At 38.6% G+C, this 16,925-nt stretch overlaps 1 protein-coding gene across 8 annotated transcripts in view; it reads right to left on the reverse strand.

Moving 5' to 3' along the window:
* OVCH1 (ovochymase 1) overlaps window positions 1-16,925 on the reverse strand; it is a 97,196-nt gene that overhangs the window by 45,785 nt on the left and 34,486 nt on the right. For all 8 annotated transcript variants that reach the window (XR_008712038.1, XR_008712045.1, XR_008712044.1 and 5 more), the window contains exons 12-15: window positions 16,562-16,757; window positions 9,275-9,429; window positions 1,268-1,424; window positions 853-954 (exon numbers count right to left, since the gene is read on the reverse strand). Coding sequence is in view for 5 of the 8 variants with exons in the window: in XM_055572951.1 (XP_055428926.1) it covers window positions 853-954; window positions 1,268-1,424; window positions 9,275-9,429; window positions 16,562-16,757 (610 nt within the window). In the remaining 3 variants the exon portion in view is untranslated. The remainder of the gene's footprint in view (window positions 1-852; window positions 955-1,267; window positions 1,425-9,274; window positions 9,430-16,561; window positions 16,758-16,925) is intronic.

A 16,925-nucleotide genomic window follows, 5' to 3' on the forward strand; every position in this document is an offset into this window, starting at 1 on the left:
AAAATGAAGATTGTGGCATCCGGTTCCATCACTTCATGGGAAATAGACGGAGAAACAGTGGAAACAGTGTCAGACTTTATTTTTGGGGGCTCCAAAATCACTGCAGATGGTGACTGCAGCCATGAAATTAAAAGACGCTTACTCCTTGGAAGAAAAGTTATGACCAACCTAGATAGCATATTCAAAAGCAGAGACATTACTTTGCCAACAAAGGTTCGTCTAGTCAAGGCTATGGTTTTCCTGTGGTCATGTATGGATGTGAGAGTTGGACCGTGAAGAAGGCTGAGCGCTGAAGAATGGATGCTTTTGAACTGTGGTGTTGGAGAAGACTATTGAGAGTCCCTGGGACTGCAAGGAGATCCAACCAGTCCATTCTAAAGGAGATCAGCCCTGGGATTTCTTTGGAAGGAATGATGCTAAAGCTGAAACTCCAGTACTTTGGCCACCTCATGCGAAGAGTTGACTCATTGGAAAAGACTCTGATGCTGGGAGGGATTGCGGGCAGGAGGAAAAGGGGACGACAGAGGATGAGATGCCTGGATGGCATCACTGACTCGATGGACGTGAGTCTGGGTGAACTCTGGGAGTTGATGATGGACAGGGAGGCCTGGCGTGCTGCAATTCATGGGGTCACAAAGAGTTGGACACGACTGAGCGACTGAACTGACTGATGAACTAGAAAAGATCGCTAGACAGTAACAATAAATAACTCTCCTGTCTTTCAACTTCAACTACCAACCAGAATGAAAACAGTTCATGGTATTCCAAAGAAAATTAGTGAATCCAGATAAGCAATGCTTTTTGCTAAATTCTTATTAGTTCTATTAATGGGATAATGTGAACATCTACTACCTGGCCCAGATGCACTGTCTCTTGAGGGTGTGGGTGGTGGCAGTTGTTGTCTTGTTAAGATTTTGCTTTCATTTTTTATCTGGAGTAAAACAGGACCTGCATCTGGGGAGACATGTTAAAAATAAAGATGAAAGCCTAAGGACAAAATGTTGTCTGTTCTAGAGCAGAGATTTTCAAAAGAGAATGCAAATCTAGGATTAAAGCAGCCTCAGGAAAAGTCAATTTTACCATAACATTGCCGAAGGAAGACGTTATTCTTATAGAATTTTAATGTATATTTTAATGTATTTAGAAACTAAAATGAAATACTATGTTATTGTCTTTTCTTTTATAATGCTGTTTCTATCACTCTCACCTCTCCCAAGCCCACTCTAAACACAGAAGAAACTTTTTATAATATATGAAAAATAGTTACCTTTGATTTTGGATTGAATCCAGTCCAGGAAGACACTCACTCTGGCAAATACACCTGGCTTCCTTGGTTGGGCACAGCCAGCTCCCCAGCTGACAATGCCATAGAGGACAAATGGACCTTTTTCATGTTTACACACTAACGGTCCACCAGAATCTCCCTGAAACACCAAGAAAACGTGTTCTAAAATTGCTTTAATCAGAACTCCTGCTTTCAATTTTGGAACATGAATAATTAATTTATTAAAAACATATTTCTTTAATTTTTTAAAAAGATTTATTCCTTGTCATTTGGTATACCTTAGAACACTTAGACATAAATAAATGAAATGGCAAAAGGAAGGAAAGAGGAGACACTACAGCTGGTATTCCAGAAATACAAAGGATTATAAGAGACCACTATGAACACTTATAAACCAAAAATGGGGTAATTTATAAGAAATAAATTCCCAGAAACATGCAACCTACTAACAACAAATTAAGAGGAAAAAGAAAATCACAATAGACTAATATGAGAAAGGAGAATGAATCAATAATGAAGAATATCATAAAAAAGAAAAGTCCAGGACCAGAAGGCGTTACTAGTGAATTTCATTAAACATTTAAATAAAGAATCCTTGTCAAATTCCTCACAAAAACTGAAGAGGGGGGAATACTCCAAAAATCATTTTATGAAGTCAGCATTATCCTCATACCAAAGCTAGATAAGAACACTACAGGAAAGATAATTACAGGCCAATATCTCCAATGAATATAGATGTAAAAATCCCCAGCAAAATACTAACGTACTGAATTCAGCAGTATATTAAATATACTATCAATCACCATAATCAAATGGGATTTATTCCAGGGATGTACGAGTTTTTCAATATATGCAAATCAATAAACGTGAAAGTTAAAAGTTGTGTCATCTCAATAGTACAAACAAAACATTTGAAAAATGCAACATTCTTTCACTATTAAAAACTCTCAAGAACTTGGATATAAACAAAACATAACTCAACATAATAAAAATCATATATAACAAACCCACACTTAACATCCTACTCAACAGTGAAAGGTTGAAAGCTGTTCCTCTAAAAGCAGAAACAAAAGTGCTCATCCTCCCCATGCCTATTTAAATGCCTATTCAACATAGTCTGAAAATCCTAGTCAGAGCAATCTGGCAAGAAAAAGAAATAAAGGCACCCAAACCAGAAAGGAAGAAGTAAAATTGTTTCTATTTTCAGGTGATATAATTTTTTATACAGAAAATCTTAAAGGCTTCACCAAAAAACTGTTAGAACTTATCAATGAATACAGTAAAGTTTCAGTATACAAAACAAACATGCAGAAGTCCGTTGTCTCTTGCCTGTAATCAGTGAGGGGCTGTGCACCTTGCGTTAGTTCCTGGTGGGTTCTGCTGGACAAATACTGGGCCAGTGTCATTGAGGGAATCAAGCAAGATCTGCTCCACAGGCCTAATGCTACATCTCCCCTTTAAAATTTCGTAGGGATTATAAAAAAAGACAGAGGTATGTGGTGTGATGATCAGCACTAAGTCCTGCGTTTCTATCAAGGCCACCTGGGCCATGAATGAGAAGGGAATCAAAGTGAAATCTGACTAGAATTTTACTGCACAGGCCAAGTACATTTAGTATGGCATTGAGTTATGATATAGTTTTACTTTGGTGTGAATTTTGAATTTCAGCTACACCTAGATAGACATAAAATGATAATTAAAATGCTGTACCAACTTATCTAATAAAATTGGCACCCAGCCCCTATTTTGTTGACTATGAGATAGTTTATGTTAATTTTAAGGGTCTGATAGAACACTTCATGTGTATTACAGTAATAGTCATATGCAGTGTCTCTAAACTTTATTTTCAAAAGCTTAAGGCTCAAATACAAACTTCTTTGAAATAGAAAAAAGAAATCAATTGTGTCTCTATACACCAATAAAAAACATATTTTTTAAAAAAATTCATATATGATAGCATCAGAATAATAAAATATTTCAGAACACATTTAACCAAGGAGGCAAAAGATCTCTACACAAAAAACTATCACTTTGATGAAAAAAATTGAAAATTATTTACACAAATAAATGAAAAGTTATCCTATGTTCATAGATTGGAAGAATTAATATTGTTAAAATGTCCATACTACTCAAAACCACCTATAGATTCAAAGCAGTCCATATCAAAATTTTAATGGTGTTTTTCACAGAAATGAAGGAAAAAATCCTAAAACTCACATGGAACCACAAAGACCCCCACACAGTCAAAGCAATCCTGAGAAAGGATAAAGTTGGAGGCATCACACTTCCTAATTTTAAAATATATTACAAATTTATAGTAATCAACACAGTATGGTACTGGTGTTAAAAGAGATATGTAGACCTAAGGGACAGAATTGTGAGCCCAGGAAAAAACCTTAATTTATATAGGTAACTAATATTTGACAAGGGAACAAAGAGTATTCAGTGAGGAAAGATTAATTTCTTCAGTAAATGGAGTTGGAGAAATTAGATATCCATATGCAGAAAAATAAAACTGAATCCCTGTTTACACTATAAAAAATTAAAGACTTAAACAAACATAAGGCCCCAAAAGGCAGAACTCCTAGAGGAAAACAGGGGGAAAGCTCCTTTGCTTGTGGCATCAGAGTTTTGGATATGAAACCAAAAGCACAAGCAAAAGGGGCAAAAATCAGTCAGTGGGATTGCATCAAGTTAAAATGCTTCTGCACATCACAAGAAACAATCAAGGTCAAAATGTAACATGTGGAATGGGAGAAAATATTTGCAAACCATATATCTGATATGGGATTATTATTCAAAATTATAAAATTCATACAAATCAATAACAAAAATCACACAGTTTAAAAATGAGCAGAGGATCTGAATAGACATATTTCCAAAGAAGATGTGCAGATGGCCAATAAGGTATATGTAAATGTGCCCAACATCACAAGCATCAGGAAAATGAAAGTCAAAATCACAATGAGATATCATCTCATACCTGTTTAATCATCTGTCATCAAAAAGACAAGAAATAAAGTGTTTGCAAGGATGTGGACAAAAGAGAATCCTATTGCACCACTGGTAGGAATATAAATTGATATATCACTGTGGAAAATAGAACTACTATATTATACAGTAATCCTAGTTTTGGGTATACAGCCTAAGGAAATAAAATTAGGATACTGAAGAAATAACTGCAATCCCATGTTTATTGCAGCTTTATTCACATTAGCCAATTTATGGAAGCAATCCATTTTTCTGTGAAAGGATGAATGGATAAAAAAGATGTAGTGTGTGCATGCGTGTGTGTGTGTGTGTTATGGATACTTTAAGAGTGCTCAGTTGCTAGGTCATGTCTGACACTCTGTGACCCCGTGGACTATAGCCTGCCAGGTTACTCTGTCCATGTGATTTTCCAGGCAGGAATACTGGAGTGGGTTGCCATTTCCTCCAGGTGATCTTCTTAACCCAGGGATCAAACCCACATCTCCTGCATTGGAAGGCAAATTCTGTATCACTGAACCACCTGGGAAGAAATATATATATATATATACACACACACACACACACACATATATATATTAGATATATGTTTATTTGTTATTTATCTATAAGAATACTAAATATTAAGATGGAATATTATTCAGCTATGAGAACAAAGGAAATCCTGCCATTTGTGAGAATATGGATGACCTTGAGAACATGATGCTAAGTGAAAAGTCAGATAGGGAAAGACAATGACCATGTTATATCACATATATGTGAAATCTAAAAAAATTACTCACAGAAATGGACTTCCCTAATGACTCAGTGGTAAAGAATCTGCCTGCCAATTCTTTGAGGCATGGGTTTGATCCCTGGGATGGGAAGATCCCCTAGAGAAGGAAATAGCTACTTGCTCAAGTATTCTTGCCTGGGAAATCCCATGGGCAGAGGAACCTGGCAGACCATGCGGCTTTAAAGAGCTGGACATGACTTAGCGACTAGGATCTTATATACGGTTGCTAAGAGAGTAGATCATAAGTGTTCTCAACACAAGAAGAAATGGTAATTGTGCGAGATGTGCTCAGTTGCTCAATTTTGTCCAACTCTTTGTGACTCCATGGACTGTGTAGCCTGCTGGGCTTCTCTGCCCATGGAGTTCCTCAGGCTAGAATACTGGACTGGGTTGCCATTTCCTCCTCCAGAGGATCTTCCCAACCCGGGGCTTGAACACTTGTCTCATGCATCTTCTGAACTGGCAGGTGGATTCTTTACCACTGATCTACCTGGGAAGCCCCTTCACAACACATGTGTATAAAAATCATCACACTGTACATTTTAAATTTATACAGTGTTATATGTCAATTAATCTCAATAAAGCTGAAAATAATCAGACCTTAAAATATAGGATTTGCATTTTTTAAAGACATTCTTTCTGATTTTTAATCAGTGCTTTATATATATGTATATATATATACACAAGTGTATTTAGACCCTAACTAAATTTTTAATTATCTTCTTCTAAAATAAACTGAGCTGATAACACATTTGATATTGCTGTTTATTTTATACAAAGAATTTCACAGTAGATATCCTGAATTTGGAATAGGAGACAGATTCCCTAATTTGTATTGTAGAACAATTAACATTTTCTTTGGGTCTAGTTTTTTCCCCCACATAAGATTATACTTAAGATTTCCTTCCAGTTTGAAAATGGTCTGATGTTTCTTTTATTCACTCATTAATTCAGTTGGGTAAATTCTATATACCCAATATAGAATTTTCCAGGCAATTACAAACATTTCATGATACAGAAAAAGTCTGTCTAATTTATCTTCTTTTGTCAGTGCTTATCACAGGGTTTAGTACATATTAAATCTTTAATGAACAAATGGTGCCTATTAGTTACTTTAAACAGAGAAGGCAATGGCACCCCACTTCAGTACTCTTGCCTGGAAAATCCCATGGACGGAGGAGCCTGGTGGGCTGCAGTCCATTGGGTCGCTAAGAGTTGGACACGACTGAGCGACTTCACTTTCACTTTTCACCTTCATGCATTGGAGAAGGAAATGGCAACCCACTCCAGTGTTCTTGCCTGGAGAATCCCAGGGACGGGGGAGCCTGGTGGGCTTCCGTCTATGGGGTCGCACAGAGTCGGACACGACTGTAGTGACTTAGCAGTAGCAGTAGCAGTTCCTACTGTGGGCTAGCCATTATGGAAAAGAGTATAAACAAATTAGATTGTAATGTTACCCATAAAAAGAATACTCAGAGTGAACGTTGAGAAAAAAGGTAGCTGTGTGTATGTTTACACATGCATATATAAATATATATACATAAATATATATATGCATACACACATATAAATAAATTACATATTAACTTACATGATAAATATATTACATAACAAATAAATTACATAAAATAAACTACATATTAACACTCAGATGTGACTGTTAAAGGCTTCCCAGGTGGTGCTAGTGGTAAAGAACTTGCCTGCCAATGCAGGAGATGTTAGAGATACAGGTTCCATCCCTTGTTTGGGAAGATCCCCTGGAGGAGTGCACAGCAACCCACTCCAGTATTCTTGCCTGGAGAATCCCATGGACAGAGGAGCCTAGTGGGCTACAGTCCATAGGGTCACACAAAGTTGGACATCACTGAAGCGACTTAGCATGCACATATGTATTATACATATATATGTGTGTGTGTCTGTGTGTATATATATATATCTGAGCATTTGAGCTCATACATGAAAAATAAGAAGGAGCTGTATTTTTTAAAATCTAGAGAAACAGCATTATATGCAGAACTGATACTGGGGCTAAGGGCCCAATTTAGACACGGATGTGGCAAGTTTGAAGGTCAGAAGGCAAGCAGTGTGGCTGGACTATAGTAAGCAAGGGGAAAGAAATAAGAAATACATTGGAAAAGTCAGCAAGAACCAGACAAGTATCTACTCTGTGAAGACAGAAATCACTTGATAGGTCGAAGAACTTGAAATTTTTTAAAACAATCTGAAATATGTGGTGAGCAAAGAATCACAGGATTCCACACTGTGTGTCTGAGACTCCCATGTCTCTGCATTTCAACCTTCTGATGTTCACCTTCCTGGATGAGAAATTACATTAGCGGGTCCATTACCTCCAAGTATACACAGGAGGGTAAAAACCAATTACCTGACAGATATATTAGAGTCCATTCTGTCAAAGCAAGTTTCTGAAGTTACCCTTTCTGTAATTCAGTATTCTTTGTAAGAGAAAGCTAGCCACACTTGGTCAGAATCTCAACTCCTATTTTCCTCTTCTCACATTGGCTATAAATTTGGTCACACTGCAGCCAAAGTGACAGCTGGATGTAGCTGAAGTAAGAATAGGTGCCAAGTGAGATCATGGTATTTGGCTCACCTCTACACAGATCTATTTCCCTCTCTAGTTCTTTTATGATGTCTTGATAGATTAAGGTCTTTCCTTAATGTTAGATGCTATTAAACATGACAGAGACAGCAGAGCTATTTGTAATTTTCTTGATTCAAAATAGAAAAACCATCCCTCAAAAAAGGGAGAAAGAACACATTAATTCAGAATCAGAACACTTTTCTATTTGATTTCTGTAACAGTAATATCCTCTAGCAGAGGGTGTGAAACCCTTCTCATACTCCTCAGACCTTCCAGTCAGTGGCTGGCTCTGTGCCGCAGGGATCCTGCCCTATCCACCCCACCCACGAGCTAAGCCAGAATATGAGAGGTGCCCCCCTGCAGCCCTCCAGCCATCACCTTGGGGAAGCTGCCTCACTCCTCCAAGGGAATAAGTGTACTACATGAGTTTATCACTGCAGGATTCAGTTCAGCCCCCCCTGTGGTAGCTGGCTTAACTGCACATCCTAGACTAGCGGCTTCCCCTTCCCTGTACCACCTCCTCACATTCCTACAGCTGAAACTGCACTTCTAAGCAGACTACAACTGAATCCTCCTCTTAGGGTTGGCTTCTGGAGAATGCAAATTAGGACAATATACAACATAAAACAGAATTTGTATAGAACTTGACATCATAAAAGGCTTAACCACAATAAATTTATACTCAAAGTTAAGAGGGGACCGTCTTCCTTTTGTCCTCATGTTTTTACATGGAAAGACTTCTACCCAGATTATAGCCCAGTTTTCTCTCTTTAGAGGTGATATCCATTGGTTCATGTTTCCTGGTGGGGGCTGGGGTGTACCATCAAAGAGCTACAACTATTTAAGACACATTCTTTTCTTCCCTCTCTAGCCCAGCATGAAAGGAAATACCGATCTGGAGGTATGGGTCTGCCTTCCTTCAGGCACCTTCCCTCAAATTCAGCCTAGGAGCTAAAGGTAGGGCTACTTCCTGTTGGAAATGCTTCTCGGTTGCATAACTAAGTCACATTTCTCAGTTGGCTATGTGGATATTTGCAATCCTTTTGCACACATCCTGTCTTTTTCTTAATGCTGAACTCGCCAACAGCACGCTTGCCCAGCTGACTTGTAAGTCCATCTGTGTAGCCTTGCACCACTGTGGTATCACTGAAATTAAACCACTGCTTTGTGACTTATTTTCCATTGCATATGAAAACCATTTTTTCAAAGGTTCTCATTTTCCTCATGATTGTTTTATTTTATTCTGTGGTAGAAAATTGTGTGAGTACACAGGAATTTAGTAATAATTTTAAATAATAAAATTTTTATATCACAAGTTGGATACATTAACTGAGAATCCTTATTTGCTCATTGCCCTTTTACCAAAGCCCTAAGCATATCTGAACACATCTCACCAGCAGGTCATTTGAGTGGTGTTGCCCTCTCCTACCTTCTCATGGGCTCCTCTACGTACCCACTTGCCCTCTGACTGATGCCTGCTTCTGTGTGGCTTTTGAATAGGGGTGTGATGTGATGCTTTGGGCACGCTTGTCTATGGCTTTGAGAGTGGATTCTTCTTGTCTATGGAGAATCTCCAGCAGATAACAACTTCCTGTCTTCCTTGGCAAAATCAGGATCCTCTCACCTGACCCACATCTTTCCCTCCAGATGCTGCAAAGCCAGCACAGATCATCTTCTCTGAGATTCCTCCTGGATGGGCTGAATAGTAAGTGCGTTCACAGACCTCTCTTTCTAACACAGGCACTTGAATCTGCTGTAAGCGACTTGCTAGACCACCATCTAAAAAGTAGATTGAGAAAGAGCTTGATTGGGAAGTAAACAACAGGTGATGTTAAAGAAATATATTTAAGTTCAAGCTTTCTCTACACCATCATTCGGTTTTGCCTAAGTTGATGCAGACTTCTGAATCCAAACACAGTGTCTTGTGCAGAATATCTTTATTTCCAGATGTGGCATCTTGGGAAGAAAATCCATTGGCAAGAACAAGACCAAAAACACTTTTTTTTTTCTAGTTTAATTCTGATTTAAATCTTAGTGTTTCAAAGATTGCTACATGTAAGAATTCAGAAAGAGAAATTCAGTAATATATGACTTGGTGTTAGATAATTCATATTATAAATATATGTGACTATATATTTATACATGTACAGTTGACCCTTGAACAACATCAGTTTGAGCTGTACAGGTCCACTTACACTTGGATATGTTTTCAATAGCAGATATTAGCAGTACTACATAGCTTGTGGTTGGAAGAACCCATGGATGTGGGATTGCAGATATGGAAGGCTGACTGTAAATGATACTTGAATTAACCTCCACATTGTTCAAAGGTCAACTGTAGATATTTATGTAAATATATTATAACTATATAATAATAATACATTTATACTACTACTACTACTAAGTCGCTTCAGTCGTGTCCAACTCTGTGCGACCCCATAGATGGCAGCCCACCAGGCTCCTCCGTCCCTGGGATTCTCCAGGCAAGAACACTGGAATGGGTTGCCATTGCCTTCTCCAATGCATGAAAGTGAAAAGTGAAAGGGAAGTCGTATCTGACTTTTCGCGACCCCATGGACTGCAGCCTACCAGGCTCCTCCACCCATGGGATTCTCCATGCAAGAGTACTGGAGTGGGGTGCCACTGCCTTCTCTGAATACATTTATAGGATTTCCTAATATAAACCAAAATCATGTTTCTCTTTTTCTTTTATTATCTGCTGCTGCTAAGTCACTTCAGTCATGTCCGACTCTGTGCAACCCCATAGACGGCAGCCCGCCAGGCTCCCCCATCCCTGGGATTCTCCAGGCAAGAGTACTGGAGTGGGGTGCCATTGACTTCTCTGTCCTTTATTATCACTGGGGCCTAATTTCAACTCCAATTTAAGATGACTTCGATGATGAATACTAAAGAATTTCTTCCCTGTCCTGACCCTCAGGCAGGCCTATGTTAACATGTGTTCTGCATGACTTATTCTATTACTTTAGATTTATGACTCATTTAAAAAAGCTAAGTTTAGTATTTCATAGTTCTGTAACTTTCTGGAAACAATTTTAAAAAAAGGGGGTTCATGTATACATATGGGGCTTCCCCGGTGGCTCAGTGAAAAATCCCCTTGCTGGCAACCCACTCCAGTGTTCTTGCCTGGGAAATCTCATGGACAGAGGACTCTGGAGGGCTACATTTCATGGGATCACAAAGAGTAGGACACAACTTAGTGACTACACAACAACAAATATGTATACATATAGCTGATTCACTTTCCAGTACAGCAGAAACTAAAAAAACATTGTAAGGCAACTATACTCCAATAAACATTTTTTTAAAATATATTATAATTAATTAAAAATTAATTTACATTTAGTGGTTTAGACGGTAAAGAATCTGCCTGCAAGACAGGAGACCTGGTTTCAATCCCTGGGTCTGGAAAATCCCCTGGAGAAGGGAATGGCTACCTACTCCAGTATTACTACCTGGAGAATTTCATGGACAGCATGGACAGAGGAGCCTGGCAGGCCATATAGTCCATGGGGTTGCAAAGAGTTGGACATGACTGAACAACTAACACAGGATGTACAATACTTATGCTTTTTACTCCAAGCTCTGAATACTCACAACATTGTGAGGTGGGCTGTCACACTGATTCCACACCTGAAAAAGCCAGAACTCTGAAGATTTGATCTTTCAGCAACTATGGGACAGAACTAAGAACTAGCCCGGGTCTGACTCTATATCTTACTTTTTTAATGCAGTAACCTACTACAAAAATAAATTAATATATTTAAAATCCTCTTTTCAGAGACGATCCCTAAAAGTGCTGTTTTATTATCATGTCTCAAAATGGAGAACTTGTTATCTCTCTGAGACTGAAAGACTGAAGTCACCTTTTGTAAAACTTTAACTACCTCTAGCACCTGGTGGTCACAGAGTTGGTGAAGGCTGAAGGTTTCAGAGAACAGGCACATTTACTCAAGGGCACTGAAGCCAGCCAGTCCATAAAAGGTTACTGTTTCCTCTATGCAAGGTAGATATTGACCCCTGGGGAGAGAGCAGTAAATTAGGCAGAGATCTGCCTCCAAGAGGCTCCCGCTATAAGGGGTGAGATATAGAAAACGAGTCTGTAAAATAATGTTAAGTCCCTTTACGTGCAAGGAGATGATAAAACCAGGCAATGAAGAGAGTGAAGAAGGACAGTTCTGCTGCAAGAAAATGGTCTGAGATTTGAGTTGAGGATGGAGTGATGAGAAGAGGCTGTGAGGAGACTGAAATAGGAGTGCTCCAAGGCCAAAGAAACAGAGTACAGAGCTTGAGAGAGAAAGAAGACACAGTGCCTGAAGGTCAGCCAACAACGGGACAAACAAAGAACAGATGCTGGAGAGGTTCGGGAGGTCCCATGCAGATTCTTCAGTGCTGCGCTAAGAGATCAGATTTATTCTTTTTTTCTTAATGAAAACTTATTATTATTATTACCCAAAAGTAAATATTTCCACAACATTCTTAACATTCAGTTTGGGATGGAAATTGTTTCTTATGTAACAAAAAGCCATTCAAGGTTTATCAGCTGAGCCACACTGATTTAAATTCCCCTTTGATATTTATTAGCCATGGAATCTTAGCAAATGACTTAACTTTCAGGGCCATAACCCCCTCATTTGCAAAACAGGAGGATAAAATCTCCTCATATGGCAGTTGTAAAGATTTTAGAAAAATGCAGTTTGGCTGCAGGTATCACAGTAAACCGAAAAGATGAATGCTGTACAGGGTCAAAGATTAATTCCCCTCTCCTTCAAGCTCACAGACTTTGCCACTGTTTTGTTTGAAGTATATTTGACTTCCTTTTCATGAATCACAACGTTGTGCTTGGGCAAATGGGAACCCACTCCACTACTGTTGCCTAGAGAACCCCATGGACAGTATGAAAAGGCAAAAAGGTATGACACTGGAAGATAAGCCCCCTACGTTGGAAGGTGTCCAATATGTTACTGGGGGAGAGCCGAGAACAATGACTATTAGCTCCAGAAAGAACGAAGCGCCTAGGCTAAAGCGGAAACAACTCTCAGTTGTAGATGTGTCTGGTGGCGAAAGTAAAGTCTGATCCTGTAAAGAATATTGCACAGGAATCCGAAATGTTAGGTTTATGAATCAAGGTATGCTGAATGTGGTCTAGCAGGAGATGGCAAAATTGAACATTAATATCCTAGGAATTAGTGAAGTAAAATGGAAGGGAATGGGAAAATTTAATTCAGATGACCATTATGTTTACTAGTGTGGACAAGAATCCCTTAGAAGAAATGAAGCAGCCTTCACAATCCACAGAAGCATCACAAATGTAGGGTTTGGGTACAATCCCTAAATGATAGAATGCTCTAACCATTCAACATCACAGTAATCTAAGACTATGCCCAACCACTGAGGCTGAAGAAATTGAAGTTGACCTATGAAGTTCTGTGAAGACCTACAAGACCTTCTAGAACTAACACCAACAAAAATGTCCTTTTCATCATAGGGGATTAGAATGCAGAAGTAGGAAGACAAGAGATACCTGGAATAACAGGCACATTTGGCCTTGGAGTACAAAATGAAAAAGGACAAAGGCTAACAGAATTTTGTCAAGAGAACATGCTGGTCATAGAAACACCCTTTTCCAACAACCCAAGAAACAACTCTACATACGGATATCACCAGATGGTCAATACTGAAATCAGACTGATTATATTCTTTGTAGCTGAAGATAGAGAAGCTCTACAGTCAGCAAAAACAAGACTTGGAGCTGACTGTGGCTCAGATCAGCAGCTCCTAATTGCAAAATTCAGGCTCCAACTTGAAAAAGTAGGGAAAACCACTAGGCCATTCAGGTATGACCTAAATAAAATCTCTTCTGATTATACTGTGGAGGGGATAAATAGATTCAAGGGATTAGATCTGGTAGGCAGAGTGCATAAAGAATTATGGATGGAGGTTCATAGCATTGTACAGGAGGCAGTGACAAAAACCATCCCCTCAAAAAAGAAATACAAAAAGGCAAAGTGGTTGTCTCAGGAGGCTTTACAAATTTTTAAGGAAAGAAGATAGGTGAAGGGCAAGAGAGAAAGGGAAAAATATATACTGAACTGAAAGCAGAGTTCTAGAGAATAGCAATGAGAGATAAAAAGGCCTTCTTAAATGAACAATGAAAAGAATTAGAGGAAAAAAAACAGAATGGGAAAGACTAGAGATTTCTTCAAGAAAATTGGAGATATTGAGGGAACACTTTATGCAAGGATGGGCATAATAAAGGTCAGAAACAGTAAGGACCTAACAGAAGCAGAAGAGATTAAGATGTGCAAGAATACATAGAACTATACAAAAAAAGGTCTTAATGACCCAGGTAACCATGATGGTGTGGTCACTCACTACATACTCACCACATATGGACACACTGAAGTGTGAAGTCAAGTGGGCCTTAGGAAGCATTTCTACAAAAAACCCAAACCAAACCAAAACAAAAAAACTAGTGGAGGTGACAGAATTCCAGCTAAGCTATTTCAAATCCTAAAAGATGATGTTGTTAAAGTGTTGTACTCAATATGTCAGCAAATTTGGAAAACTCAGGAGTGGCCACAAGACTGGAAAATGTCAGTTTTTATTCCAATTCCAATGAAAGGCAATGCCAAAGAATGTTCAAACTGTTGTACAGTTGTGCTCATTTCACATGCTAGCAAGGTCATGCTCAAGATCCTTCTAGCTAGGCTTCAGCAGCATGTGAACTGAGAACTTCCAGGTGCACAAGCCGGGTTTCAAAGAGGCAGAGGAACCAGAGATCAAATTACCAACATTCGTTGGATCATAAAGAAAGCAAGGGAATTCCAGAAAAAACATCTACTTCTGCTTCATTGACTATGCTAAAAGGCCTTTGACTGTGCAGATCACAGCAAACTGTGTATATCTTAGAGATGGGAATACCAAACCACCTTACCTATCACCTGAGAGACCTGTATGCAGGACAAGAAGCAATAGTTGGAACCACACATGGAACAACTGACTGGTTTGAAATTGTGTAAGGAGTATGACAAGACCATATATTGTTACCTTGCTTATTCAACTTCTATGCAGAGTACATCATAGGAAATGCCAGGCTGGCTGAATCACAAGCTGGAATCAAGACTGCTGTGAGAAATATCAACAATCTCTGATATGCAAATGACACCACTTTAATGGCAGAAGGTGATAAGGAACTAAAGAGCCTCTTCATGAGGGTGAAAGAGAAGAGTGAAAAAGCTGGCTTGAAAATCAACATTCAAAAAAAACTAAGATCATGACATCCAGTCCCATCACTTCATGGTAAATTGATGGGGAAAAACTGGAAACAGTGGCAGATTTTATTTTCTTGGGCTCCAAAATCACTCCAAAATCATGACTGTAGCCATGAAATGAAAAGACACTTATTCCTTGGAAGAAAAGTTATAACAAACCTAGACAGCATAATAAAAAGTGGAGACATCACTTTGCGGACAAAGTTCCATCTAGTCAAAGCTATGGTTTTTCCAGTAGTCATGTATGGATGTGAGAGTTGGACCATAAAGAAGGCTGAACAGTGAAGAACTGATGTTTTCAAACTGTGATGCTAGTTTTCCCTTGGACTGCAAAGAGATCAAACTAGACAATCCTAAAGGAAATCAACTTTGGATATTCTTTGGAAGGACTGATGCTGAAGCTTAAGCTCCAATACTTTGGCCACCTGATACGAAGAACTGACTCATTGGAAAAGACCCTGATGCTGGGAAAGATTGAAGGCAAGAGGAGGAGGAGGATGCAGAAGATGAGATGGTTAGAGAGCATTACCGACTCAATGGATATGAATTTGAGCAAAGTCCAAGAGACAGTGGAGGACAGAGGAGCCTGGTGTGCTGCATTCCATGCGGTTGCAGTCAGAAATAACTTAGCAACTGAACAATAGCAACAATATTTAATTTACATAGTTATCTTAGTTTCTGCTATATAGCAAAGTGATTCAGTTTTACATATATACACACACACATATATACTTTTTCAGATTTTTTTCCATTACAGATTATTATAAGATATTGAATATAGTTCCCTATGCTATACAGTAGGACATTGTTGTTTATCTATTTTATATATAGTAGTATGTACATGTTAAGCCCAAACTCCTAATTTATCCCTCTCTTCCCCTTACCCCTTTGGTAACCATAAGTTTGTCTTCGTCATCTACAAGCTTACAGAGTTTAAATGACATATAGACAGAAGGAAAATATAAGAGAAAATAACTTTATACAGTGCAAAGAAGCAGGACAACAACATCAACTCATTCAGGTCTTTTGGTATTTCACTATGGCTTTAAGAACTATAGAATCTAGCCCAGGCCTCATCGGATTCCAGTCCGCAGGCCAAATCCATGTCAGCCCCTACTACCAGCTCCCAATACCAACTCTGAGTCTATTTATTACAATCCATGAATTAATTGCGGTTTGTACATTTTTAAATGGTTGAAAAGATAATCCAAAAAAAAGAATAACATTTTGTGACAAGATTATTGCATAAAATTTCAATTTCATGGAGAAATTCCATTGGAACACAGCCACATCCATTCTGTAACATATTGTCTAAGGCTGCTTTGTGGTACAACAGCAGATTTGAATAGCTGTGACAGAGACCATATGGCCTACAAGGGATAAGATACTTCTATCTGGCCTTTCACAGATCTAGCCTACCTATGATTAAGGCATCCTGATGGAAAAATTATAAAATAGCTCATTCTCTACTCTGATGAACTATTACAGTTAAATAAACCATGGTTCCTGTCTTTCAGAAGGAAGAAGGGCTAAAGCAGATACCGTTTGATATCGTTTCCATGCCATGTTCTCAAAACTGTCAATCAGTAGTGATGTTTATGCAAAAGTAAAAGGTTTACCTTTACTAGCACTTCCCCAGCCAGTCACAACACAAATCTCAGAAGAAAACAGAGGCTCCAAGCTGTGTGGAAGACATACTGGCCTCACCACTGAGTTGAATTCTAGGGCAGAGCTCAGTTGGATCAGGGCGATATCAGAGTCATAGCTCAGTGAGTCGAAGTCCTCATGCATCACGATGTGTTTTGCCCTTCTCACCTGCATCATGAGCAAGCAAGAAATTACAAGGCAGAGTCAATGATTCAAACCAATTCCTTGTATACTGGTCCAAAATCATCCTAAATCTCTGCATTTCCACATGTCACCCAATGAAGGTGACTTTGTACTAAATTTAGAAGGGAAATCTTTGTTAATAATTTGCAGGAA

This window comes from Bubalus kerabau, chromosome 1, assembly GCF_029407905.1.
Source record: "Bubalus kerabau isolate K-KA32 ecotype Philippines breed swamp buffalo chromosome 1, PCC_UOA_SB_1v2, whole genome shotgun sequence".
Taxonomy (NCBI): domain Eukaryota; kingdom Metazoa; phylum Chordata; class Mammalia; order Artiodactyla; family Bovidae; genus Bubalus; species Bubalus kerabau.